The following is a 27690-nucleotide window of genomic DNA, read 5'->3' as shown; positions in this document are numbered from 1 at the left end:
ATTATTAAGTCTATACATCTATGTAAGTCTATTGTAGAAGCCATATGATTGTTTTTTTTTTTTTAAATATATATTAAATTGCCTCATGTTGTTATTGATCAGAGGTACAGTTGTACAAGTTTTCAATTACTCTGTTGTTCACTACAACTCTCTTCATATACACCATATGAAAATGCCACCTGAAAAAGAAATTAAATGGTTTGAACTTTTTTTGTTGAAAATGTGTGTGTGTGTAGATGTTCAAAATATAAGCTTTTTTTGTTAATTATTGTCTATTTTCTGTAGGGGATTGCTACAGATCCTGAGGGAACGTCTGTATCCCCAACTGCAGCTGCTAACTCCTTAATGAGGGAAGAGAAACCTTGCATGTGTGAGGCATGCAAAGATAGAAGGTGAGTTTTTATTTGTTTATTCAATTTCAAGTATAGTACTCTTAAGAATATTTTGCGGTGGAACTGTTGGGAAGTACAAGATATCATGATGGGGTAAGTTCTACATGCATGGTTAGTGATGCTTGGAAACTGAATTCAGGTAACTCCATGTCCACATTTGGAGGTAGGCCATTATAAAGCTCTGGAATTCTATAGACACTTACATAACAAAAAAATTGCATTGAAGTAAAGATTGGAGTTACTTGGCACTGAAGTGGAATTGGCAAGGATGGGTTAGACTGGCCAGTGCCACACTGGATCTGACATGACATGACAAGTCATTCTTGTTGCGAAGTGTCTCTGGGAAGGTTTTACCATAGTCCCTTGTGAGAGACTGCACACTGGATGAAACATTTGACTCAAGCCTCCTTGCAACAAAACTACAAAGACTCCGTGAAGTAGGGTGTTGCCATGAACCAAGGGAAGGGGCCTTGCCCCCCACTTGAATTATGAAATATTTATATGTGAACTTTTGAAAAGCTACGAAAATAGCAAGACTAATATAAGTATAAAATCTTATTGACCATTATTAATAGAGGGCAAGAATTAATTAAAATCTAACACTTAATAAAAACATTTCAACTGTTTTGTAATCTCTTTATATATATAACACATTTTCGAATCTTGCCCCTCCCTCAAAAAATATCCGGGGTACGAGCCTGTACCTCAAAATCTGAAATAGAACAGTACATTGCTGAACCGACTATTCCACATGACCAGGGTCCACTGTTGTATTGGAAATTAAAACAATCAGTATCCAAACGCATCATTATTCGGTGAACAAGCGTTCTGTGTTGCTGGGCAGATTTGCAATAAAAGAAGAAGTTGGTTACTTCCAGTAGTGCTTCAAAAGCTCATGTTTCTGAAGTTGAATCTGCCAGCATTAATTTACAATATTAAGAATAAGAATTCTATTTGCATTTCAAGGAACTGCTTGTATACTGATGTTAAATCTGAGAATATATATATGCATAATATGCAATAGAAATGTACATAGCAAATTTATTTGTGTTATGCTGAAAATAACATTCCATTTCTGTTGAATAATCTTATGTATCAGAATTGGTTCAATATGTGTATCGGTTCCAAAAATTATCGGAGAGTACGTTGGCATCGTCAAATTTTCAGCTTCATCACATCACTACACTGTACCATATCCCTTATTTTGTTTCGTGTAAGGCTATTAATTTTAAAGGCACACTGGCTTCATTGGATGTAAGTTGTCCCATGTGGTTGCCAGGCAATTACCGAGTAAGCATCTACAGTCCTTGACGGAGTATAATGTCCTCTATTTTCCTCATTTGAGGGGAAAAACCACAACCAAAAATTGGGAAAATTTCATCTTATGATTTAATATTTTTTTTTAAACCTTCATGTCTTCATCCTTCCCCCAAATATGAGGTGTGTCAGGAAAGTAAAGATACAACCAACGGATATATATCTTATTGAAAATATGTAAGGCATAAGTTGACATCACTAGCAGTAACCTTGATCCTTACTCTTTCCAGTCGTGTTCATTTGTAGTGCTAAGCTGGAAGTGGCTGCCGCGATATAAATCTTTATCGCCTCAGCCACTTCCAGCACGTCTGACTTGCACAAGACTCGGCGCAGCACTGCGAATGGACGCTACTGGAAATAATGAGTATCAAGGTTACTGCCAGTGATGTCAACTTATGCCTTACATATTTTCCCTAATATGTATATCTCCATTGTATCTTTACTTTTTTGACATGCCTCGTACATTCAGTTGGGTGATGCAGTGACCACACCTACAGAAAATCAGCCTGCTGACAGTCGAGAAGATGTGGTAATGCTTTTGACTGCCAACTTTGGCACTCAGAGTACATGCTGCCACTTACATCTGAAAGAATTAATTTGGTGGCCCTTTGAAATTAATAGCTTCCAACTGAATGAAATAAGTGATATGGGTACAGTGATTTTTATGTAATGCACAATGTAAGGTAAAAAAAATAAGATACCCCCGTGGGTGTGTACACATGCCATGAAGGCATATGGGGTGATGTGGAGATATAGAGCTTCACATCTTCTTGAGCCATAGTTGGGATGATGTGATCAGCATCACGCTCGGATGCCTTTACCCCCAGCGTTGCCCCAGGTATCCATTTATGAGGCTGGTGGGCCTCGGGGCCTCTCAGAAACAGGGATATGTGTGCAAAAATTTCTAGGCCAGATCACATGCACAATGTGGTCATGATAAACAACAAACCATATTGATGGAGTGGTTAGCACAGCATCCTATTACACCAGGGGTCTCAGGCTTGAATTCCACCTGGACGTAGGTGCATTTTGTGAGTGCCCCTTCATCAATTTCATCATATCCTCACTCATCCTTGTCTTCACAATTAGCCAAATGTGGCAGAAGAGTGAAGTAAAATAAACAACAAACTGTTTCAATACAGGGTGAGATAACTGTATCTTTTGCACTGAACAGTGTTTGAATCAGCACTAATTGAGATTGCAGGTCTCTTTTTTTTTATAACCATTAGCTTTGACTCATGAGAACAAATGTACGTTTGTGTGCTTGTAATTTCTTACAACGTAATCCACATAATTGTGTGACTTATCAGTTTTTCAAATCATGCTTTTGTCTTTCACAGAGAGGTAGCTACAGAACAGCTTGAAGAAATGAGGCGTTTGCAAAGTTACTGGATGGAGCTTCGCCAGGATATAAGGCAAATTTATCGCATGGCAATGGAAGGGAGCATGGGAGACAGTAATAGATCAGATGATTGGCCTAATGAAGCCAAAATGAAAGAATTGGTTCGCAAGTAAGTTTACCTTTAAGTTATCAGCTAAATTAGAAATAACTGCACATTTCTGTATATGTAAGCCATCTTGAACCTGTGTCCTTACTTATCCCTTCCTTTCTATGACAGGAAGGAGATATTGTTTATGAAATGTCACCAGAACTTCAGTGTGTTTTAAAGTAGTGCCAGGCTACATTCACAGCGCAGGACAGTTTCTTTGACAAAGTCCTGCTTTCCATCTGGCTTTTGGGATCAGGTATTCCAATGTTGCTGCTTCTTGCCCAAAAAGGGGTGGCAGCAGTATGCCTAATTAGTTTTTTGACCGCAAATTTCTTTACAGTAAACGGGGCAACACCTTGTCACTGCCATAAAGGTGGTCCCCGTGCTGGGATTTAGCACGGTCTCGCTGTAATATAGTGTTTTTCTTCTGTAATCATGAAAATGCAATTTCTTGCTGTACTTTGTCATTAATTCAGGTACACACGTTTTCCACGAAGCTGTTTTAACTTTTTTTCTATTAATTTCGGTAGCCACTGCCACCATCCTCGTTGGGATTTGTTGTGTCGTTGCTTGGCACGTTTCTGCTGTTTCTTCCTAAATCGCTGCTAGGTGTGCTGTTGTCGCCTATATGTGTTGTCTGCTGTTCACCAGTGTTAATTGCTGCAGTAAAGGAAACCATGCATTTAGGAAGGAAGAGCTGAAACGTGCCAAGCAACGACACAACGAATTCCAACTAGCATGGTGGCAGTGGCTACCGAAATTAATAGAAAATAACTTAAAACAGCTTCGCGGAAAACATGAGTACCTGAATTATCTATTACCGCGTGTCTCTTTCCCATAGTATCAATTTGTCATTAAGGTAATTAAGAGTAATTATTACATTGCCATCATTGTTCATATGTTAATGTGAGTCTCCGTAGTGGTAATGTCGTCACTTTGTAATCAAGGGGCACCAGGTTTCATACCCCTTGGAGGCACATCACATGGTGGTTCAGATCCCACTTTAAAACTGTAGGTCAAGTGCTGATTAGTCTATCTGTGCATGGTGTGGACTTGAATCAACAATTAAACCTTGTTAACTTGAGACCAAAGATTTGATTACAGCCATTACCAGAAGTTTTTCGGGGTATAAGGTTGACCTTTGGGAGGGAGATACTAAAAGTGTCAACTTTTCATTCTCACAGTATGTACACCTTGGAAATTGCATGCTTGCAGGCTAATAAGTCACTGGTGCTTGTACACACAACTAGGAGGTTTTATGGTTGAGGGCCTTTATACAGCCTGTTTATTCATAGTAATTTTACATTGTATCTGAAAACGTCATTTGGTGGTTACACGGAGTACATTCCTGATGAAGCTACCAGATTGTGGCAAATGGATCGCGGACAATAAGTGCACAGAAAAATGAATTGTTTAGAGTGAACTATAGTAATTTTAGTCAATGGATTTGTTTAACTTTGTTCTTAAGGCTTGTGTAGCTGATGTAGCAAATAGCCTAAGTGCTGTTGTATTCATTTTAATTTTAAAAGTCAGTCAATTGGGGATTTCCAAAATATTAGATTTAATGATATTTTAATGCTCATAGTCTAGTTTTGATGTGTTTGCATGATTTTAAATGTGTTGGGTATTGTCTGAAAAAATATCATACCAATTCTTCATTTATTTGCCAATAATACACAATTGTGCATATTGGTAAATCATTATGTACACACATTGATTTCACTTGGTAATTTATCCTTCTCTTATCCTTTTGACATGCAGTATATGCCTGACAAAGCTACCAGACAGGTGGCGAAATCGATTGCAAACAAAAACAGCTTGGAAAAATGACAACTTTTTTTTACCTTCAGACTTAACAAGCTCTAATGTTTGCTCCAGTATATTAATATTTACTAGGGATGGGACCGATTAATCTGTACTCTATCGGTATCGGCCGATATAGGTATATCGGTGTATCGGTAAAATTACCGATTATTTTACTGATCCGATATATCGATCAATATCTGATAATTTAGTGCAAACTTCTGCCATTTTGTTGTAATTTATATGGATAATCTCCATGCCCTACTTTCTAAAAACGTAAATGTCTAAATATGCAATTTCTTTTTCACTGCTGTCACCTCGAAACACACATTTATTAAGGAGGTCAATGAAACTTTCAGGTTCTTCAAGGACCAATTTATAATTTTATATCGGATCTGTAGAATATCGGTATCGGTAAATTTTATATCGTTACTTTATCGGTATCGGCCAAAATTTCATATCGGACCATCCCTAATATTTACACACATTTGCCACAGATGTTGTATTTGGTTATGCACTTTTAATGGTTCTAACAAATGAATAGGCATGTTGAAATGTGAGAACAGGTCTAGGCAGGCACTCTTGAATGCCATGTTTTTGTTGTTGTGCTAATCACATTCATGCATCTCGTTTCTCTCACTGCCGGCCTTCGTGGTGGAGTGGTAAGCTTAGCACGCTACAACACCAGGGGTCCTGGGTTGGAATCCTAGCCTGGGTATGCGTGTTTTTTGTGAGTGTCCCTTCATCAGGGCCAGATTAAAGTAGGTGCTATTGATTCTGCTGCATTAGGCCCATTCCTGAAATAGGGCCAGATGAAAACAGACGATAATTTTCCGAAAGCTGAACAGTTTTCCTTTGCTATATTAACCTGAAAATAAATCTTAGAATGTGATTTGGAGCCCCAACAGAATGAGATTTGGAGCCCCAATTTCAGACGCCTAGACACAGCGTTACTATTGTTATTTGCACTGTGACGTTAACGATAACGTCGTTGTGTTTATTGTTCACTGAATATTTCAAGATAATGCTATCAATTGATGCAGCATCAATTGATCAATATAAAGTTTGTCTTAATCCAGCCCTGCCCTTCATCAATTTCATCATATCATCTCTCATCCCCATCTTCATAATAACCAAAGGTGTCAGAAAAAGGGAAGTAAAATAAATGAAGTCAATAACTCAAAATCATTTCTGTTACAGGTTATGCGTGTGCGACCCTCATCAGCTGTTCCAGCGACTGGAGGCTCAGGTCCAAGAGTTTGTGATTGAAGCAAAGGTCCGTCAGCTGGAGTTGCTTCACAGGGAACAGCAGACACCTGCCCTGGCAGAGATATTTTTGTCAGGTGAGTTTGATGTTTGAATTTGACTTTCCATGTTATAATTCTGGAAATTTATACTATTTGTATCACCTCGTGTCATGGATGGGTGTCCCTAATGGCATAGTGCTAATTTCATCACCTTCTAATTAAGGGGGTTTGGGTTCTATACCCAGTGGAGACACTTGGTCTAGTCCCAATTAAGTTATCTGTGCATAAAGAGTTAACTAGGTCTTAATTTGTAAAAATGATTAGCTCTAAAAATTTGCTACTTTTGTAGATATATATCTTGTGGCCAGGCAGACACAAGGATTTATCCACCATTTTCCATCTGATAGGGTTCATATATATTTGGTTTAAGTGTACAATTAGAGCCAAAATGACCATAAATTTGTCCTTTGTGAAAAATTTAAGGGGGGGTGTTGAGGAAATTTGGGGGTGTTAGGGGCGGAGGTGGATAAATACTGGGCCGACAGGTTGACCAAGGTAGTTTGTGACCACCTACCAATTCTCATTGCACTGCTTGCAGCTGGAGAATAGCAGGGGACCAACTACCTTATTGAAATTTTTACCTTTCAGGCTCTTAACAGGTTACGCTAACTCACACTAATAGTCAAAAACAAGTCTGCGATTAGTAATTTCAGGTTTTTATTATGTTTCACATGCAAACATGCTTTAAATTATTCCAAAACAATTGGATTAACATGCATTACAAAAACTTATAATCACAGCTTCCATTAGCTAAGCCACAGAATATCACCACATTGCTTGCAAAGTTATAATTTATACAGCATGATTGAACTTGTATACAATTAATTTTGATACAACATTTTAGAATGCAAGAACTTATGATCTGTCATAAATTGATGCCCAACACAAGTGAATCAAATATTGGGAAACATCTTATTTGTCATTCCAACTAATATTTTCAGGTTTTTAATGCCTTAATATTGCCTTTTCAGGATTACTCGAGGGTTACGAGAAGCTTTGTTTGGCTGCCAAACGCTTGGCACCTCTTTTGCAGCAGCTGGAGGTGGAGCATTTGAACAGAAGGTTTAGTCTCACTTGGGAAGTGCTCAATAAGCACCTGTACCAGAGCTGTGTGTACACAGATCCTCTCATACAAAATAACCTTCCAGTATTTATATCACAGGTAAGACATTTTCTCATTGCTGTGAGTATATAATGATGTTATATCAATATTAACCCTTCCTGGACGGGCCTGAAAATATAGTTTTTGCCAGGAGACCTCTTTTTTTTTTTTTTTTTTTTTTATTGCTGTTTTCATTTTTCAAAAGATCATTGGAAATGTGTTGCAATGCGTTATGTAACAAATTTCTTTGAAATCTACATGTCCTCTTTCCACATATATAATACATGTTTGCTTAAATTTTCTCACATTTGTGAATTTTTTCTGGGTATGGCTTAAGATGACCGGACCCCTCTCCGATTTTCTTCATATTTGACATACTTACTAATTGAGGCCTGCTAATGATGAATCTGAAGTTAAAATTTGTCGGAAATGTCTAGAAATTCCAAAATAATTGCGAACCATTGACGCTAGCCCCACGAACCATTGACGTGTGGTTAGGTTAGTTTCGGTTAGGTTGAGCAAACATAGTTAAAATTTGGTGTCGTGGTAGTATCAGGAATATATATATTTCCTTGTGAAACAAAAAAATTTGCGAAAATCGACGGTTTCCATTCCGAAAACTTAATACCTTATTTTAGCTTATTTTGCAATTTCTAGACATTTCCAACAACTTTTAACTTCAGATTCAGATTCGTTATTAGGAGGCGTCAATTAGTGAGTATGCCAAATACACTGCCCTCCAGAAATTAAGCAACAACAAGAAAATGTGAGGTAAAAGAGAAAACAGTTGGAGAAAAGAGAAGAAGAGTGGTGGGCACGCTGAAAGAAAGCAACGAATGCGTTAGGGATCATATCCCTTATTAGTGTCAGACAACGGTCACTTTCGTTACAAATAAAATATGTACACCCTCCGGCCTTGTGTTTGATTCTATTGGATGATCACCATTTGTTGCTTAATTTATGGAGAGCAGTGTATGATGAAAATCGGAGAGGGGTCCGGTCATCTTAAGTCGTTCCTTTTTCTGTAACAATTTTCTGAAAGTAAAAAAAAAGAATAATCATTGTAATAAATGTTACTAAAACATGTTTTCATTTCAATTCATTCAATAATTACATCAGAATATTAAAATACCTCTGATGTTATCATCAAATACACTTCTTCCACACAATATTGGTGCGAAATAAATGGAAACTTCGAATTTTCCACTACTTCCAGGGTAATGAAGACTCCATTGATACACCAATGTCACATGAATTGACTAATATCAGTTAATTGGTCCCATTCCTTTTCGAGTTGGGGATGTATTATTATCTATTGCTTGAATATTAAATTCCTAAAATTCCTTTTCATATACAACCCATTTATAAACAAAATCAATAATTTAGTGCTATTGTGCAAAGTCTTAAATAATGCATTTTCTTTCCAGTTAAGAAGTCTGCCACCAACAAAAGACCAGAAAGGAAATGATCTGGTCCATCAGTATGTGGCTTTTGATGATGAGATGGCACTCATTGGAGCCATGTGGAGGGATGTCGAAACGTTGATACATGAATACAAGTAAGCCCCTTTTGTTTCTAAAAATAATCGAAAGTTAAAGAATCACAGTGGTTCATAAGTAAAGTAATAAGTTTAGTTTCAAAATTAGTTCAGTAGTTTTGGTTATTCTTACTTGAAGATGGTATGGATTTCACTATTAGTTTATTCACTTTGTACAAGTTTTGCTAAGGTCATACGAAACGAGAATAAAAATAATGTTCAAGGATAAAATTGTGATGATTGTAATTATGATGTACTTTTTGTTTTAATGCGGAAGTCTGATTATATTTAAAACATGTAACTAGGTGGACAGTTTTTTACTGTTCTTGTGTGGTTGTTTCAATAAATGTCTTCCAGTTCTTTGCATAAAAATAATTACAAATACTTGTTAGTTACAAAAATATGGATTCATTCTGTGACTCACTGCTATAACTTGACAAGTTTAAAAACAAGACGCTGCAATCCATTGTTTGCGCACCTCACATCAGATTTCCCCACTCCATTGTCTGTGGCTACGTTCGTTCGCAGTGTTGCAACCTGGAGGGGCCGGAATTGTCTGAGAATTTTCAACGAAATTGTAATGTGAAAGGCATGAATTAGTATCCCGTCACCTACGCTAAATTCTAAATACATTTTGATATTTTCCCTTTAAACCTTAAATGAATTAAGTTATATTAGGGATATTTCTTACCATCATAAGAAATGTATGAAATAAAACGATAGAAAAATGAAAAATATGTAAACGATAGAACTGAGCCCATCTTCTAAATGTTTTCCAGTTCTTCTTCTTCAGTTTCACTCTCACACTCATCCAAGTCTGTGTCTACCGATGAATCTGCATCCGTGTCTGAATCGGCTTCACCAAGTCTAATTATCGGTTCATCTACACGCTCGTCCATAAGTCCACCTTTTGCAAAGTAAGAATCTTGCAGCCAAGAGTAAAGAGCATGAACATTTCAATGCTTTAGAAAATAACACAGGCAAGCGTGTTATCAGATTGCCTTCTCTTAGTGATTGTTGTACGATAAACAAACGAACCACCACCCCCACTCGGTAAAAAAAAAAAGCCACTGCTCGATGTCACATTCAGAAAATGAAGTCATTCGCCCTGTAGTTTCTCTTTGTTATAAACCTTAACGCACGTGCGTAATACTACAGTTTACGATCTGCGCACATCACGCATTTTCAAAGGCCGGATTAAATAAAATGAACCACTGATATAATAGGAGCCTGCATGCACCGGTATGCTAAACAGTGAAAATTGTTTGTCATATTTGTTTTAGCTTATTTTTTCTGAGTTGTCACCACTGGTACTCTCAACGCCAGACCATTGAGTAGAAGAGTGGTGGGGAGGATGACGTAATAGGAAGTGCTACTCAGCGATCTGCGCATATCGGGACTTAACTTGTCAGGCTATACCATTCACAAGCACCTTCTGTAGCTTCTTATAACTATAATCAAATTCAAACTAAATTGAACACTTTTTTTCCCCTCAGCCAAGAGCAGGCTACATTGAAAGCCAAGCAGAGGATGCTGCGTGAAGACTGGGAACTCTTTAAGGCTCATCGAAAGCTCCTTCAGCAACAGATGTGGAACAAAACAGCAAAGTAAGTGATGAATTTTACATAATTTTCTCTTACTTTTATGTGAAATGCAAATAATTTGTTTGTAACATAACTGTAAAGTATGGTTAACATTTACATTTTAAAATGGTACAGTGTACAGCAATGAATTCGGCAATTTTAAATACTCCACACTTAAGTCAAAACTATACATAATGCATAAGTCAAAATTAATTACTGAAGATGAAGCAGCAATAGAAATTACAATCCTTACAATTTGATTTAAATTTATTTGAAAATAACATTACTAAGATGACCTCTGTTTCCTTCACACACATTATCAGTCTCTTGGGTAGGCTACACATTACATTGCACAGAATGGTCACAGGAATTGAGCCACTTCTTCCTGGATCTAATCTTTAAGTTCATTAAGGGTGTGTGTGGCGTGGATAAAAGGTTGAAAAACGTTCAGATACCCCTGTTTATGACACGCATGCTGTGTAGACACACGACTATCATTTTACATCAAATGCATGATGTGACCCATTCCACAACTCCATCATAACTGAATGTTATAGTTGGGATTGCAAGATTGTGGTAGTCATGTGTTACCAGTGTTGCAAAATCCCCCGATTCATTGCCGCACCCTGCATATTGTTTCCTCATTGTGTCTTCTAGTTTGTTATGCATTGTAATTTTGATATTCATTACATTTTGCAGAAAACATGGTTTAAAATGCTGGAGGAGATGATGTATTGTTCACTAAACATTCATTAGTTTCGGGAAACTGTTTTCGGAGTGTGGGGACAGTGGTTCTCTGAAGGGAAATATGTAGAAAGAGACCTCCGTTGGTATTATTAAAGAAAAAGTTGAGGTTACTGAAGTTAATAACTGCACGGTCTTGTAAGACTGTCTGCCAGATTTTATACTTCATCTGGGCTATTAGTGAAATAATTTATAGTGATTATGTTTATTCTTGATGGGTAAAATTCCTTTGCACTTTAGCATCTTGTGCTATTGTTTGCATAACCTGTCACTTTGTAATTGAGGAATCCTTTAGTCTTTCATTGCATACCGAGAGCTCAAACATATTTCATGGGGTGAAACAGTAGATATGGGATCAGAATTGGTTTTGGACAGGAGTCGATAGACATATGTCTAACTATAACTTAGAGCTATACAAAAAAAGAAAGAAAGATTAGTGCCATTCGTGCAGTGTCAGATAGTAAATTTGTTGCACTTATACTGAGAGGAACATACTCTTATCTTGAAACCGATAGAAGAAAACAGTTGAATGGGTTAAAAATAGAGGGGATAGTTTCAAATGTTATGAATAGACATATTTTTGGAAAATAAAAAAGCAAAATTGCAGTACAAAACTAGAGTCAATTTTGGGTTCAAAAGCGTAAATAAAATGAATTTTTGCTGTTATAGCGGTGAAAAGCATCATATAAAATGACATTTTGGTTTTAAAAATATGAATATAATCTCAACTTTGATTTAAAAACTGCACTATTACACAAAATAAACATATCCCTTCTAATAGCACATTGTCATATTAAGTTTATTCCTGTATATAGGGGTCAATTTTCTCTACTCAAACATTTACAGCAGATATAATCAATTTTCTGTGAATTGCATAACTCACAGGATACTTCAGACTTCAGAAAGTGTCGCGTCTGTATATAAATTGTAAATTTCGTGTTTGAGAGTCTATTTTGCATTTTGCAGTTCATTTCGTGACAAAACAGGTTAGGAAAATGCACCTCACACCTTTCAGAAACATGAAAAATTAACATTAGAATGTGTTATTTCACATTTCATGTTTTCGTCAAAAACAAAATATGCATGCCTCTAGTTATCGGTGTCAGTAAATTTTGTATTGGTGCTTTATCAGTATCGGCCAAAATATCATATCTGCCCATCCCTATATCATACTATATGACCCCTCAGTGGCCAAGCTCGTTGAGTACGTTGCTGACTTGTGTGATCTTGGCGTGCCTCGTGCATGGTGTGGTGGTAAAACAGTCATTTTGTAATCAAGGGTTACTGGGTTCGATCCCTGGTAGAGGTACATGGTGATTCGGATCCCGCTTTGAACTGTAGGTCCATCCCCACTTAGTCTATCAGCATTAAATGTACTTGAAAAATCTTTGGCTATGACAATCTTGTCATCAAAGGTTCTTGGTTTGAATCCTCGCCTGGCATCGATTTCATCTAATCATCATTCATTCTCATCATCATGATTAGTGAAGAGACAGCAAAGCAATGTAAAATAAGAAAACTAGAACATGGAGTACGTCCCTCCCCCATTTTGTCATCAGCAATCCGATCCGTGGGTATGGTAACAAGTTATTGATGTCACTATTTTTTGTGGTTTATCTAGTGAACTGAGGGAGCTGGATGACCCCTTATCCACGCTAGCAGGGCTGGGGCCAGGGCCTGGATCTGGAGGGGAGGATGGTTTCTGTCCAGGTTGTAGCTCTCGGCGTTGCCCTTGCGATGAATGCACCATGAGTCACATGTTGACCTGTGGGTTAATAACACCACCAGAATCACCGTCAGAAACAAATGGAGGGTCTTTAGGATCTCAGTTCAGGTGAGCATTCTGGTTGGTCTATTCCTGTAAAAGCTGTAGAGTTACTGATTGGATGGAATGTGTGAATTTGTTGTGGATGTTGATGCAGGAACATCTACCCTTGTGCGCTGATGATAACATAATACGAATTGGAATTTTAGTTTGGTTGGAGGCAACTAGTATTACTGTATGGTTCCGGAGGCCATGTGTGGATGCCTGTTGTGTACATGAATAGGAGTGACTGAGGATTCTTGTTTTAAAGTTTTATTGTAGCTGGGTACAGCTGTGTCCATTATTTTCTGTTTCTACGAGGGTCACTATTTATATTTTGAGCCCAACAATGAAAAAACAGGAATTTGGCATTGAAAACTGCTTTATTGTTTTTCGAAGTATTCTCCTTTATGGTCAATACACTTTTGCATTCGTTCGAACCATTTGTCAAAGCAGTTTTTCCAATCTTCTTGAGACACCTCCATAATATGGTTTTTGAAGGCATCAACGGCATCTTCCGCCGACGAAAATCGTTGTCCACGCAATTTATTCTTGACATTCAGGAACAAGAAGAAGTCATTGGGTGCCAAATCAGGACTGTACGGCGGATGACCCATCAATTCGATTTTTTGACTGTTCATAAAGTCGGTTGTTAGACGAGATGTGTGACAGCTGGCATTGTCTTGATGAAGAATGATCCGACGGCGTTTGTTTGTTTTCCGTATTTGACCGAAGACCTCTGGCAAACAAATTGTTGTGTACCATTCAGAGTTGACCGTTCTACGTTCCTCTAAAGGCACAGTTGCCACATGACCAGTTTTCCCGAAAAAACAGGCGACCATTTGTTTCGATGTGCTTCGAGCGCGAACAACTTTTGTTGGATTGGGTTCATCTTGAAACACCCATACAGTCGACTGCTGTTTACGTTCCGGCTCATATGCATATATCCATGATTCGTCACCTGTTACAATCTTATATACGTCTTTTGAAGCACCACGATTGTATTTATTGAGCATTTGTTTGCACCAATTGACGCGAGCGTCTTTTTGAGTTTTTGTCAAATTGTGTGGGATCCAACGAGAACATACCTTTCTCACAGCTAAATGATCATGTAATATTTTATATATGCTGGTGGAACTAATGCCTATGGTTGGCTCAATCTCACAGTATGTCACATGACGATCTTGCAGTATTAGGTTTTCCACAGCATCAATGTTTTCTTGAACAACAACTGATTTTGGACGACCTTCGCAAATCTCGTCGGTTAGCGAATGGCGGCCACGATTAAATTCGTTATACCAGCGTTTCACAGTGGCAAAGGATGGGGCTTCATCGCCAAATGTGGAAGTAAGTTGATCGATGCACTCTTGTCTTGATAGTGCATGTTGAAAATCGTAAAAAATCATCGCACGAAAATGTTCACGAGTTAATTCCATTTTATTGTTGTCGCGCAATCTCCAAGGCAACATAAACAACACAAATGAAGGTATTGACAAAACATTTGAAGTGCGTTATGGTCAATAATGCCAGACAATTCCGTGCAAACGTCAAATCGCGCCTAACTTCAATCAGTGTTGCCAAGGCTCAAAATATAAATAGTGACCCTCGTACTCTCGATTTTTATCTTCCATGCCTACTGAAGCAAAGGGGTGTGTCTCAGTCATATTGATTTATTTAGGAGATCTATGTTTTCAGCTTTAACCTCTAAGCCCAGAATTTTAATTCCCAGAAGTTTAGCACCTGGGCAGCAATTTTAAACTCAGAAACACGGTAGATTCGCACAGCATTGTTTAAAATGCTGAATTTGGTTGTTGATACTCCACTTTCCTCACTACCTAACAATAATCTAGAGGATGAATCATCGTCACTTTTCTTCCATCGCTCACAAGACCCTTCAATCCGCTGCTCCTTGCCAACCTTTTCTACGAAAAATACCGCAAACAAGGACAAACAAAAGTAACTTTCGAAATATTTTCACAAAATGACACTAGATGGCAGTAAAATAGTCTCACTAGCAAGCAGAAGAAAATTGGTTTCTTTCCGTGCCAATAGATGGCATGGAACAGGCATTCATTTAGAGCCATGATGCAGATGTTTGGTGTTTACGTCAAACTGCCCATGGAAGAAACGTATAGGTCAGTGTGCTGTACGTGAAACCGGCCTTAGGGGTTAATCCAGATTTGAGAGATGTCAGTTCATATCTGCCACCAAGAACAACCTGTTGAACTTACATCAATCTCAATATGTAATTTTGGTTTTGTAGATACACCCCCTTGTATCTCTAGAGGGACGATGAGTTTAACCCCAACTTCATACACTCTTTGTCCGGTACCATTGCCGTGCGATCTAAGGTGTCAATCTTTGGAGCTCAGGCTACGGGATGCACACTGATTGAAGTATCCAGGGAGGTTCTGCTATTGTCTATTGTTTGGGCAAATTGCTGACCCTCCACTCTACTCCTGTTGTACAGACTTAAGGACTTCATACAAGCCTGCAACTGTCTTGAGATCCAAATGGGCTCAGAACCTAAGACTAAATTTTGTTACATTACTTTGGCAGACCACGGTATGTTTTTTAGTTAGGTACAAAACTACCTTCAACTACAAATGGAGACTTAAGTGAATTTCCATCAGGCAATAAAAATCCAGCAGGTGACTTCCCATCATCCCCTTTCCTTACCTCTCTAACCACTACTTCTTTTTGGATGTCCTCACAGTGAGAAGTTACTTTCTTCATCCATGGAAAGTGAAAGCAGTTGTTCAATACTTGATAGGTAATTGTATCTTGGGCATGGTTTGAGCCTAGATATACAGTACTCTTTAAATGGCGGAAATTGTTTAGAAAGCCAACAATCAACTTGGTAGCCCAGGCATTAAATCCAAATGCGAATTATTTGGACAACCTGAAAACCCCAATTAAATTTTTAATAGCTTTATCTTTTTCCTCATTAATATTTCAGTATTTACAGTATGTGTTTTTCTTTCACGCATTTACTAATTATATCAGTGTGTCCAAGACACAATCTTTGTGCTATTTTCTCCTTATTTGTAACAGTCATAATCAAATTATGCGATGAAGACTAATATATTTTGTACATTGAGATTTGCATTTGCGTTGAGAATTGTATGTTCTTGTCTTTCAGTCATAAAGTTGACATGGTGCGGGATTTCCGGTACGAAGGTGAGGGGAGTGAGCAGCCACCTTTGCCGGCATCCCCCAATACCGAGGGTGGCACGGAGTTGGTTGTTCAAGAGGAAAGTACGGAACTTGTATCGGCACAGCAAAGTTGTGAATGTCATGTCTGCACTGCACCACTTATGTCCCCTGTAAGTGTTCAACCTTATGTTTGTTTGTTTTTCTAAAAGTGTGTGTATGTGCATCATAAATGAATTTGCATATCTATATACTTGTACAGATGTGGTGTCACTGTTATTGCTCAAACGTGTCTGTGCTTATCTCACACACAGTATTTGTGTGTTTCTTGTGCCACTTATCAGACATCAAAACTCTACTCCAACTTGCATCGCACATCAATAGTGAAAACATTTTTTGATCTTTATTAAAACACTAAATTTTTGTGTGATAAAAAGACATTCAAAGACTGGGATGGGAATGTATAGTTAAGATAATATTTTTTTTAGTAAAATCCCATGTCTTCTTTTGAAATTCTAATTTGTCACTAGGCTGTAATTAAATTTGTCAGTGCTTAGTATTTTGGTCAGTTCGGTAATTAATTTTAACTAGAGCGGAACTAATACCGATACTCTTACCAATTCTCGCTGTTACCAATACTTGAAAATTGCAATAAATAAAAATTGTTCAAAATATTGATCTATATTGGTGTGTAAATATTCTTCTCCAGTTTATGCATCAATTTACCAAGAAATTTGCATCAGAATATTCAAGGATTACATCAGAATATTAAAATATATATTATGTAATCACAATTGTTGCAAATTCAAAAGAAAGTTTGAAATTTGAATAATTTCCAGGATAATTACACCCGTGAAAGTGCCGTGCAGCATTTTTGTGGCCCCTGTTAAAGACCAATATGCTGGAAAAGTGTCTGCTGGTATCGGTAGATGAATTCCAGCCGATACTCGCCGATACCGATACATCATCGTCGGCTCAGCCTTAATTTTAACCCTTTGACTAGTTTCCATTACTTTATCCGTCATGATGGACTTTAGGACAGCAGTGTACTGTAGTCACAACTGTCGCATATTCTCAGGCAGAGGGGATGAAGAGATGACATCTTTGACATTGCAAGTTTTCATTGCTGCTGCCCCTGAGTCCATCCTAGTGTATATGTCGGATGATATATGCTTTGAGTTGGATGCAAGAGCGGTGCACATTGCGTGTCAGTGTGTTTTGAGTTACATATTCAGGAGATGGCAGTATTGTGGATATATGACTGTCAGTGACGCCACACCTGTCAAGTAGGATATTTGAGGACAACGTGAATAATCAGCATATCATTGAATAATATTAATGTATTTATTAGCTGGCACTAACCATAGGCACATTCCATTCCACTCATCTTGTAAGCCAATTGCTACATTTTTCGTTAAGTTCTTGAACAAAGTGCACAGATAGAAATGCTCATTTTCAAGTATTCATGTTCTAATGCTCAATGTAATTTGGACAGACAGCTATTTAAAGAAAGAAACACAAGTGTTGTTGAACAATGTCACCAGCATTTTATGTACCTGTATAAAATCATTAAGATCTACATTTTGAAATCTACCACTAAATAGTTTTTTCTTTCATTATTCTGAGGAATATATCCAACAGCCAATCTGATGCTAAGTGACCAATGGCCTTGTTAGATTAGTTTTTGGAATAATCAGAATCATAAATTATCATACGTAATTAAAAATTGTACATTCTGCATCAGTAGAGACACACATTTATGGTGAATAAAAGATCAAGGCTTGGGTACAAAATACTGGACACATTTCTGATCAAAAGCAGTATATAAAATGACATTTCGGTCTTTTAAATGGTGAATATAACACTAAATTTTATTTAAAAACTAGACTTCACAAAATAAACATTTCCTTTCCAATAACACATTTATGTAATTATCATAGAGAATTAAGTCAATTTTTGCTTTCATATATTTACAGTAGAATTAATTTTCTGTGATTTGCATAACTCTCAAGATAATTCAAACCTCAGAAAGTGTTGTTGGTAAATAAATTCTAAGTTTCATATTTAAGAGTTTATTTCACATTTAGCAGTTCATGTTGCATCATTTAGTGACAAAACATGATAGGAAAATGCAGCTCGCACCTTTCAAAAACATAAAAAATTAACAGTACAGCATGTTATTTCACATTTCGTGTTTCCGTAAAAAAAAACTAATTATGAATGCCTGTATGCATAACTTCCAAGGTATGTAAAATCTGCCAAAAATATACATTTATGCATACTGCAGTTGCCGGAACTTCAGAAAAGTATTAGTCACTGGTTAAAGTAGTCTTACTCAGTACCCATAACAGCTCAGACCTTTAAAATGCTTCAGTAGTCAATTATTTTGTCTTTTAGGTGGAGTTAATGGAGAACTACGAGTGTCATTCGTGTGTGCAGCAGGGTGTGTCTGTATCTGGTCCCACTGCCACTACCAACAACATGAATCTCCAGACTGGAGGGTTTCACCTCTACCCGCACATCCATGGAACAGGAGGAGGTAAGAACAAGACCAGCCATTTTAAAACTTGGTGTCACTAAGTCGTGCCAAGCAATTTTCATTGAGTTACATATGGTCATTGAACCTCATTGCCACTCTTACTTTGCTTACTACACTGGGCCTGCATATTCTTCTTGTCAGGTAACGTAACATAACATATACCGTGACATAACAGTCTCTGAGGGTCAGTGCCTACCTACCGAATTCTGGCCTCATGATCATCCAATCAGTTACAGAATGACCTGTAGTCAGAACAACGAACCCCCAGTCGTCATTGTAGGTTTCCGTGACCAGGATAAGCTACTCATTCGTAGCTCCCCAATTTGCTTACAATAGTGGTAGCCACCGGTCCTATACACAGGATCCAAAATCTCAGGAAAAGTTTATGCTTCCCCCAGGAGACCAGCGGGCATCCCTAGCTGGAGCCCAAAGTTTGTGCTGTGCCATGGTGTGGTACCTTCTTAGATAATTCCCCAATTTTTGTGTGTGTTTGATTCTAAGTCCATCTGAAATTTCTAAAGATTCTATAGAGCATCAAAGCCAAAACCACTGTACGAGTTCATTTATAAATGTTGCTGTAGTGAAATGGATGCACTTCTTCATGGCGTGTCACTTTCAGTGTTGGGACGTGAAACTACAATAAAGTCCCATTGGTTCAAGTTGTTGGAACTGAGACTACTTCAAATGAAGGAAAGACAGGAGAGTGCATAGAATAACCTATCAAATATCATAAGAAGCCAATTTGCCTGTACTGTATATTGGTTTCAACATCTCTCACATTCTGCTTCATATACCCCTACCATTGCCAATTCAACACACTTCTTTTCAGTTATTAAACCATTTTTCAGTTTTCTTTGGTAGCTTGAAGGCCAATCTTTAATTTAAGAAGAACATAAGACATTTTACATTTTTCAAGCATTAAGTTAAAGAAAACTTAAAATGCAGAAAAACTTAATATATGGGTAATTTTTCCTAACATTTTACTTTGGGGCTAAGAAGATTGGTTGTATAATGTGGGATTATATGTAATCAGAGGTCTACTCTATTTAATTACGTTTAATTCTGTCAAATGTGCATATACTGAATTGAGCCAAATTGATGTATGTGATATGTTTTACTTATTTATTAAGAATGATAGAAATTTTGACAATGTGCTTTATCCTTTCAGTAGGTGATGCGGGAAGGCTGTATCCTCATCTTTATAACATTCATCCTTCAGTGCTGTCGCAGTTAGGGACCAAGCACTCTAGGCTTGGAGCACATCTTCAGGACCAGTTGCAGGTGTGTATCAGTATTAAATTTCAATATGGAATTAGAATTTCCACTCACCTGAACCCTGGAAATGTCTGAGAATATTAAGTATGGTTCTTGTGCTTTTAATGAATGGATTTTTACATAGTCTACATTAGGTGTTGGTTTATTAAAAACTTTTAAAAATAAGGTTGCTGTTTTATCTGTAGCCATATTCATTTTCCTATCATGGAAATAAAATTTCTACAGATTTTGAACATTCTATAATGGTCGAATTGAATTTTATTTAGGGTTGATGCGATACTCCTACAGATTCCCCCTGATACTGATGGCGATGCTTGAATATTGTAATAGTTAAAAGTTGTTCAATGTGTTGATTAATATTAGTGTGTAAGTATTCCACTCCAATTATGTGCAGCAGTGTACTTTCAGTTACAATTTACTTTCTCTTGATAGACAAGGCTTAGCAAGAAGAGGCATGAAAAAGGGGAGCAACTGTCCCCTAAATCGTAGCCACCATTTAAGGCTGCCATGTTTATCAGAACGTTTTTGTCAGTTTCTTCTCATCAGACATCAAAACCTCTATGGTGTCATAAGTGTTTTTACGAAGCTGTTACACAAGCACGGGATGGACAATCCACTCGACAACGTGAGATTCGAACTGTGGGCTGCGAAGTGGACGCAGACAGCTCTCAAATATTTCTCTCTGATTCGAGGCTGAACACCAGTGCTGTCTTGTCCTCCCATGTTTGCAGCTCTTATAAAAGCCGAAACCCACCAAATTGTTCATATTCCAGCCTAAGCACTCACAAGTTTTCAAAATTGTCTTTGTCACAGCTTCTGCAGTCATGTCATATATCGGTACAAAACAAAGGAAGTCTTATGATTGTAGAAAACTTCTTATGTCACGTGCCGGCAACATATTTGTTAAAACACTAAAACCACACACTAAAAGCATGATAAAAAACACTTCGGAGTTCTTCCAAGCTTTCGACTCCACAACCGCGTCTACTCCGTCTGTCCTCGACCAGCCCTGAAGATGACTCCGTGGAGTCGAAAGCTTGGAAGAACTCCGAAGTGTTTTTTATCGTGCTGTTAGTGTGTGATTTTAGTGTTTTAACAAAAAGGAAGTCTTCTCGAACACAGCTGGATCGTGAAAAAATTAATGGATAGTGAACACCCTTCCGTTCACAACATATCTAAAGTATCGTCTCCCAATATGATAAAATGCTGACCATTTATCTCCAGTGGCATGCTCAAGGGAAGTGTTGGTGCAGGAACGTCAGAGGCAGAAGATGATGGCAAAATGAGGATTGACTACCGAAAAAAGTATACTAACCCCCCCCCCCCTTCCCCCCATACTGCGTATGCCAGTAGAGCAATGGCACGAACTAGCAATACACTGAGGCTTTGGGAGTTCCCCTGTTGTCAGTATCTTCAGCTTTGGACACGAACTGGAACTAAAAGTAGACTTCTGTACTTTACGGGAAATTGTATCACTAGTCCTCTTCATCTTCGAATCACTAGATCTTATAAAACTGCCTGATCAACTGTATGAACTGTCACACTTACCCCTGAAATCTCATTAACCGATTCTTATGGGAAATTCAAGTCGCATATTTATATCCTCGTTATATTCTAGAATGTTCCACAGATAAAACGTTTCATTAGTATTGCCAGTACTTCGAGTCCACCTCCTATACTATTCTCCCTTACCAGAGAATAAATAATACAACGAATCGTCCTTCTCGTGGCACCAGCTTTGTTGTGCAGCTTCCAAATTATGACAAATCTTTACAAAATGATCACGCTCGCTGCGACAACAGCACCAAAAGCGCAAGTAAAGTTTATGTGCAATATTATCAATAAAAGGGTTATAGACGATTCTCCGTCTTCCATTCATAACTCTTCTTAAATTATCGTTACATTAATCAAGAAGCCAAAAACCTAATGTATCTAGTGTAAACTAAACCCCTATCCCCTCCTGATCCCCACCTTGGATACATGCTATTATCAATAACAGGGTAACTGAACATTCTCCATCTTGCCTCTATAATTATTTCTCTTGTTAAATTATCGTCACACTATTCAAGAAGCCAAAAACCTAATTTATCTAGTGTAAACTAACATTTCCTGTGGGGGTAGAGGGTCTCGAACCCCTTGATCCCCACTTTGGATACGTGCTTTTATCAATAACAGGGTTACGGAACATTCTCCATCTTTTGATAATTATTTCTCACCTTAAATTATCGTCACATTATTGAACAAACCAAGAACCTAATTTATCTAGTGTAAACCACCCCCCACCCACCCCCCGATCCTCACCGTGGATACGTGCTATTCTCCATCTTGCCTTGATAATTATTTCTCTTCTTAAATTTTTGTCACATTATTTTGTTTCACACAAGTGTAAACCGAAAAATTTTGGGGGTGGGGGCCTGGAGGCTGCCCCCCGCCGATATGTGCCTGTTGCTGCTACAGTGGGATCCATGAGTATTGCCGTGCAAATTGTCCATCACCATGTTCATGCACTTTATTTGACCCAATAAGATCTTCAAGAATTAAAAGAAAATCAAAACAAGCTGTTGACAACTTCTGCACCAGCATACATAAAAATCCATTGCTTAAAAATACAGTGTTTAATAAGAGAAAAAATTATGAAAACAGTCATGGACAATTTTCATGGTAATACTCATGGATCCCACTGTACATATATGGACCAGCTGAGCTATAGGGTCTACCAATTTGAACGTCATATCTTTAAAATTCGATAGAATGAAAACCACAAGTAATAATGACATATATATTTTTTTATTTCAAATGTCCTCCTCTGCTTCGGTGGGTGGAATGGATCCTGAATGTCCAATTTTCCAGCACGTCTGCACACATATTGAGCGGTATAGCCTCAATGGTTTGTTCGATATTCCGTTTCAGGTCACGAACTGTGCTTAGCTTAGTCTCATAGACCTTAGATTTGACATAACCCCATAGAAAATAATCCAGGGGGGTTAGGTCACATGATGTTGGTGGCCAGTTCACATCACCCTTTCTGGACAGAACTCGTCCGGGTAACTTTTCCTGCAATAATTCCATTGTTTGGCAAGCTGTTTGGCAAGTTGCACCGTCCTGTTGGAAAAACACATTGTTGGTGTCAAGATTTGCCAGTTTAGGCCACAAAAACTGCACCACCATTTTCCTGTATCGCCCCCCATTGACAGTCAAGTGATTTCCATGTTGGTCCTCAAAAAAAATAAGGCCCGATCACGCCAGTGTCCCAAAAACCACAGCACACAGTCACGTCCCTAGGATGATGGGTACGTCCAGAATCACTTGCGAATCTTCATCTGTCCAAATCCTACAGTTTTGTTTGTTATCGTAGCCATGAAAAAAAAAAAAAAAAAAAAAAAAAAAGTGCTTCATCGGAAAATGCATGAAATGTCGTGTCGAACTGAACATGAATTTTGATAATAAATTCGAATAATTTCTATGCGTTGTTGCATTGTGTATCTCTCCATGATAACTTGCCACAGACTACTGCACACAGATGTCACAGTTCCATCTCGTCATTCCAGTCATTGTTGCCATAACACACTTTCAAATTGGTAGACCCCATATGTGTTGATCCACCTCCTCAAGGTGGTGCCAGGCATCGTTAAAAATATTTTACCCTATCAAAAATAAAGAATTTATATGTGTGGATAAAGGTTTCAGTATTTAGTTCATAATTATAAGTTGGAAGCTGCAATTTTGTTTTTATTCTATTTTCAGCTTGCTGCGAATGATCAAAAACAATTACTATCCCAGCTACCTGTTGCCCCGGTTAACGAGATGATGACATCCTTATCCTTAGATGCTCTCCCAAACAATTCTGCTAGCTTCACAACCTCTACGCAGTCTCAGGCTACTCCACCTGCTCAGGATGTTTTAAACAGAAGCGAATCTCCTCAAACTCCCCCTCTTCCGTCTCCGAGGAACAGCTCACCTGCAAAAACTCCGTGTAAACACAATGGCAAGCATCCGGAGTCTCCTCCCGGTATCGCGGAACCAGCGCCACCGAATCACAGCAAGCAGAGCACAGCATCCACTCAGACAAGCCCGAAAGCTCACATTCACGTTCAGACTGCGAAGCAACCGCAGTCATTATCTAAATCAAGTTCACCGCCTGCCCCTGCTCATGTACCCCACTCGTCCTCGGAAGCGGCAGTCACGAAATCTAGTTCAACCCCTTCTTCCCCGCCGCCTGTGATGAATGGGCATGTTGGTGGACATAAGCTGCCTCCTCCATCATCCGTGCGGCACTCCACAACACAGACTGGAAACCCTACAGGTTAGTAGAATTCCTTCTTTCACTCATCGTTAGTTCTTACGAGCTAGGGTATGTTAATTAAGAAGAAATTGCTTTATTTGAAATCAAGTGTGACTTTTAGTAATTTCTAATATAAGCTGCTTTCTGTTGTTTTTCTGTCCAGTTTTGGGTAAAAAGAATAGTGTAGCCAATATGTGGATAAACGTGATCATAATTATAGCTCTTTTCAGTTCTTATGGCGGGCACTCTAGAAGCTGGCAGGGGAAGTGGGGAGTGGGGATTACGCAACAGACCAACCAGACAACAGCAGTGGCTCCGAGAGACACGAGTACTACGTGAAACTCGTTCTGCTGGCTGCTACGTTTCTTATCGTGCTGGATTGGTCGCTTCCCCGCTCCCCACTTCCCCTGCCAGCTTTAGAGCGCCCGCCATAAGAACTGAAAAGAGCTATAGTACTCTGTAGCTCATCCACATCCAGAGACATCAATATAGTGGTCAAGACCATCTGTCCTGCCTATAGCCTTTCTTTTCATTCTTGTTTTCGTTTAATTCATCTCTGCTATGTGCAGTTTTTTTCACTATTTTTCTGCATTGTTAAATTATCTGAACCATGTGATAATTATGGTACTTCCTACAGTGCAATTTTCATTATGCATTTTACTGGATCCTGTAGCGAGAAACTTTAAATGCAAGAAATGATGGATAGACATTCAAAAGGAATTTTTCAGTCTCATACCAGTGACTCTCATACCATATCTTGTTTCAAGCTACTTATATGAAATCCTATTTTGCATAATCTTACCTTAAGAATGCCTGTTTTGGTCCTCCCCCCGTACTTTATCTCTCTGGCATGGTGCTGATAACATCACCTCCAAAATGGCCAAGATTGATAGAATGTGTGGAGCCTTATACTCACATCCCCCTATATATGCCTCATGGCATCGTGCAAAGTGCACAGAGAACTTTATCTTATATTGCCTTATCTCTCTGCAGTGCACACCATTCATCATTGCAATTAATCAAAAGTAACAGAAAGTGGCACTGAAATAAGAAAAATACAAACATGTAAGTCAATAAGTGTGTAAATGACTAAGAAAGTTCACAACATTCATGCCCACTTCCTATTTTGGTCTGCACCCTGATCATAAGTCATTAAATTTGAAATTAAAGTTTTCTGTTTCACAATTCACTTTTGAGATTATTATTGGGTAACATTTTTTTTGTTTGTAAATGAATATGTTAGGAAGTATGGTGATTTATATGTGCTCTTTTTTTTCTTTTTCTTTCAGGACATACACATTCGCACCAGTCACTTCCAGATGTTGTAAGGTCAGCAGCTTCCACTGTTCCCCACAAAGCTCAGCCATCACATCAGAGTGTAACGTCGTCTACCGCAAAAGTACCACAACACGCCTGCCACAAAGGTCTAAAGAATGGTAGCATAGAGCCCATCAAGCGAGTGTCCTCGACAGAGTGTAAGTTCTATGTTGGAGTTAGTCGGTACTCTTTAATATCCCCAGCAGAAATGATAAGTAGAGGCATGCATATTTCGTTTTCAACGAAAACACGAAATGTGAAATAACACATTATAATGTTAATTATTCATGTTTCTGAATGGTGTGAGGTGCATTTTCGCACCCTGTTTTGTCACGAAATGATGCGAAATGAACTTGCAAAGTGCTAAATAGACTCTTAAACATGAAATTTGGAGTTTATTTACTGACATGACACTTTCTGAAGTCTGAATTATCATGCAAGTTATGAATTCACGGAAAATTAATTCTACTGTAAACATTTGACAAGCAAAAATGGACTCCTTTACACTGGAAAAAATTTAATACTCTGGTAACTACATAAATCTGCTATTAGAAGGAATACAAGAAAACCTCGTTAATACGAAGTTCAAGGGACCAAAAAATGTCAACTTCGTATTAAACGACTTTGAGTTATCCAAACTTTTCAAGATGGTGCCTGTTTTCAGGTGTAAATAAAGTAGAGTATAAATTACCCCCACAAAGGATGTTTTATACTTGGTGGTAGCTCAGAAAATAAGCTTTATATGTACTATATAATAATATTGTACGTTTTAAAGAAAGTGTAAAAAATTTTACACAAAATGAGAACACGGAGCTTAACGCGGACACAAGGATTCCAAGGAGATGGTTAACACCATTTATCCTGCCTAGTTATACAACCGGTTGTGCACGGGATGAATGTTGTGACATAAAGTCTTATAAAAAACAGTATTTTCTTTTAATTGTGAAAAGTTGTTGCTCTTCCACGAAATTCTTACAATTTTAGTTCATAAGAAACCCGTTTGCACTGAGACCTACAGAAAGGAAAACAATCTAGTGTATTGCAAGAAGTGAAACTCTGAAGAATCTTGACAGTAGTCACACTGGCGCGAGCAAAAGACTGGAGAAATCGGACAGAATGAATATTGGATTTTATGTGCGTTCACTAGAACATTGTCCCTTACAGGATTAACTGGTAAGAGAAGATTCTCTTGGGAGAGAACACAACCTTTCCCTGGCACAAAACAAAACAAAAACATCGGGACTGTAAATTTCGTTCTGGTTTGGCTGTCTAAAACACATCGTAAAAAAAGTCATGTATTCTTTGCTTCAGTTAACTTCATATTCACCCTCCCCCTCCCCCTTTCCAGGGATCAGTTCAAACTCTTCCTCAACTTGCATTGTAATCCACTCTGAAAAAGTAAACACACAACTTGCGATCTGTTTGCACCGAATGTGTATCCTAGGACACATTAAACAGTGCCGCTCTCGATAATCACTCTGATTTGGATCCCACTTTAAACTGTATATTTAGTCCCGCTTAGCTCATCAGCATAAAATGAACTACAAACAAGCTTCATGAAACTTGCGTATTTTCAGATAAATCTACAATTTATTGTAGGTTTCAGGAGTATTCTGGAGGTCAAACACTCGCTCCACCAAAACTTTTCCTCTTGTATTCCTACATTGTGTTTTTTTTATTGTTTTTTTTAACAGCAGCACGCTAATGAAGAAAAGAGGGGATTATATGGCTTTGTGAGATTCAAAACAATGAAGCTTATTCCTTCGCACTGGATGAGTCATTGCAGTTATCGGCAAGCGAGAGCTTTCCTAAACACTGGCACCAGCTGCAAGTTAGAGCTGCAGGTGGCAGAAGGGAAATCATCGGCATTTTAAAGATATTGCAGTTGTCGAAGACCGAACTTTTATCAGCAGTGTGAAAAAAAAAAATGATCCTTGCATTACCTTTTACCATGCAACAGACAATAATACGGGCAATATTTCCTATCCAGACAGCTACATTCAAACAAGAAAGATGGACCTGAATTCTGCAATTATCACATTACC

General features: G+C 38.1%; 1 protein-coding gene across 5 annotated transcripts in view; it reads left to right on the top strand.

Annotated features, from left to right (window-relative positions):
* LOC146004410 (protein FAM193A-like) overlaps positions 1–27690 on the top strand; it is a 78769-nt gene that overhangs the window by 13313 nt on the left and 37766 nt on the right. For 3 of the 5 annotated variants that reach the window (XM_083143255.1, XM_083143250.1, XM_083143253.1), the window contains exons 2-13: positions 286–392; positions 3050–3220; positions 6203–6345; positions 7281–7471; positions 8839–8969; positions 10445–10555; positions 12897–13109; positions 16222–16405; positions 18630–18771; positions 19940–20052; positions 23791–24349; positions 25618–25803. In XM_083143255.1, coding sequence (XP_082999381.1) covers positions 286–392; positions 3050–3220; positions 6203–6345; positions 7281–7471; positions 8839–8969; positions 10445–10555; positions 12897–13109; positions 16222–16405; positions 18630–18771; positions 19940–20052; positions 23791–24349; positions 25618–25803 — 2251 coding nt within the window. The remainder of the gene's footprint in view (positions 1–285; positions 393–3049; positions 3221–6202; positions 6346–7280; positions 7472–8838; positions 8970–10444; positions 10556–12896; positions 13110–16221; positions 16406–18629; positions 18772–19939; positions 20053–23790; positions 24350–25617; positions 25804–27690) is intronic. The other 2 variants (XM_083143251.1, XM_083143254.1) reach the window with 2 other exon arrangements.

The sequence above is a fragment of the Lepisma saccharinum genome, chromosome 21 (assembly GCF_977018435.1).
Source record: "Lepisma saccharinum chromosome 21, izLepSacc3.1, whole genome shotgun sequence".
In the NCBI taxonomy this organism is placed as follows: domain Eukaryota; kingdom Metazoa; phylum Arthropoda; class Insecta; order Zygentoma; family Lepismatidae; genus Lepisma; species Lepisma saccharinum.
This window is presented reverse-complemented; position numbering and strand designations above follow the sequence as displayed.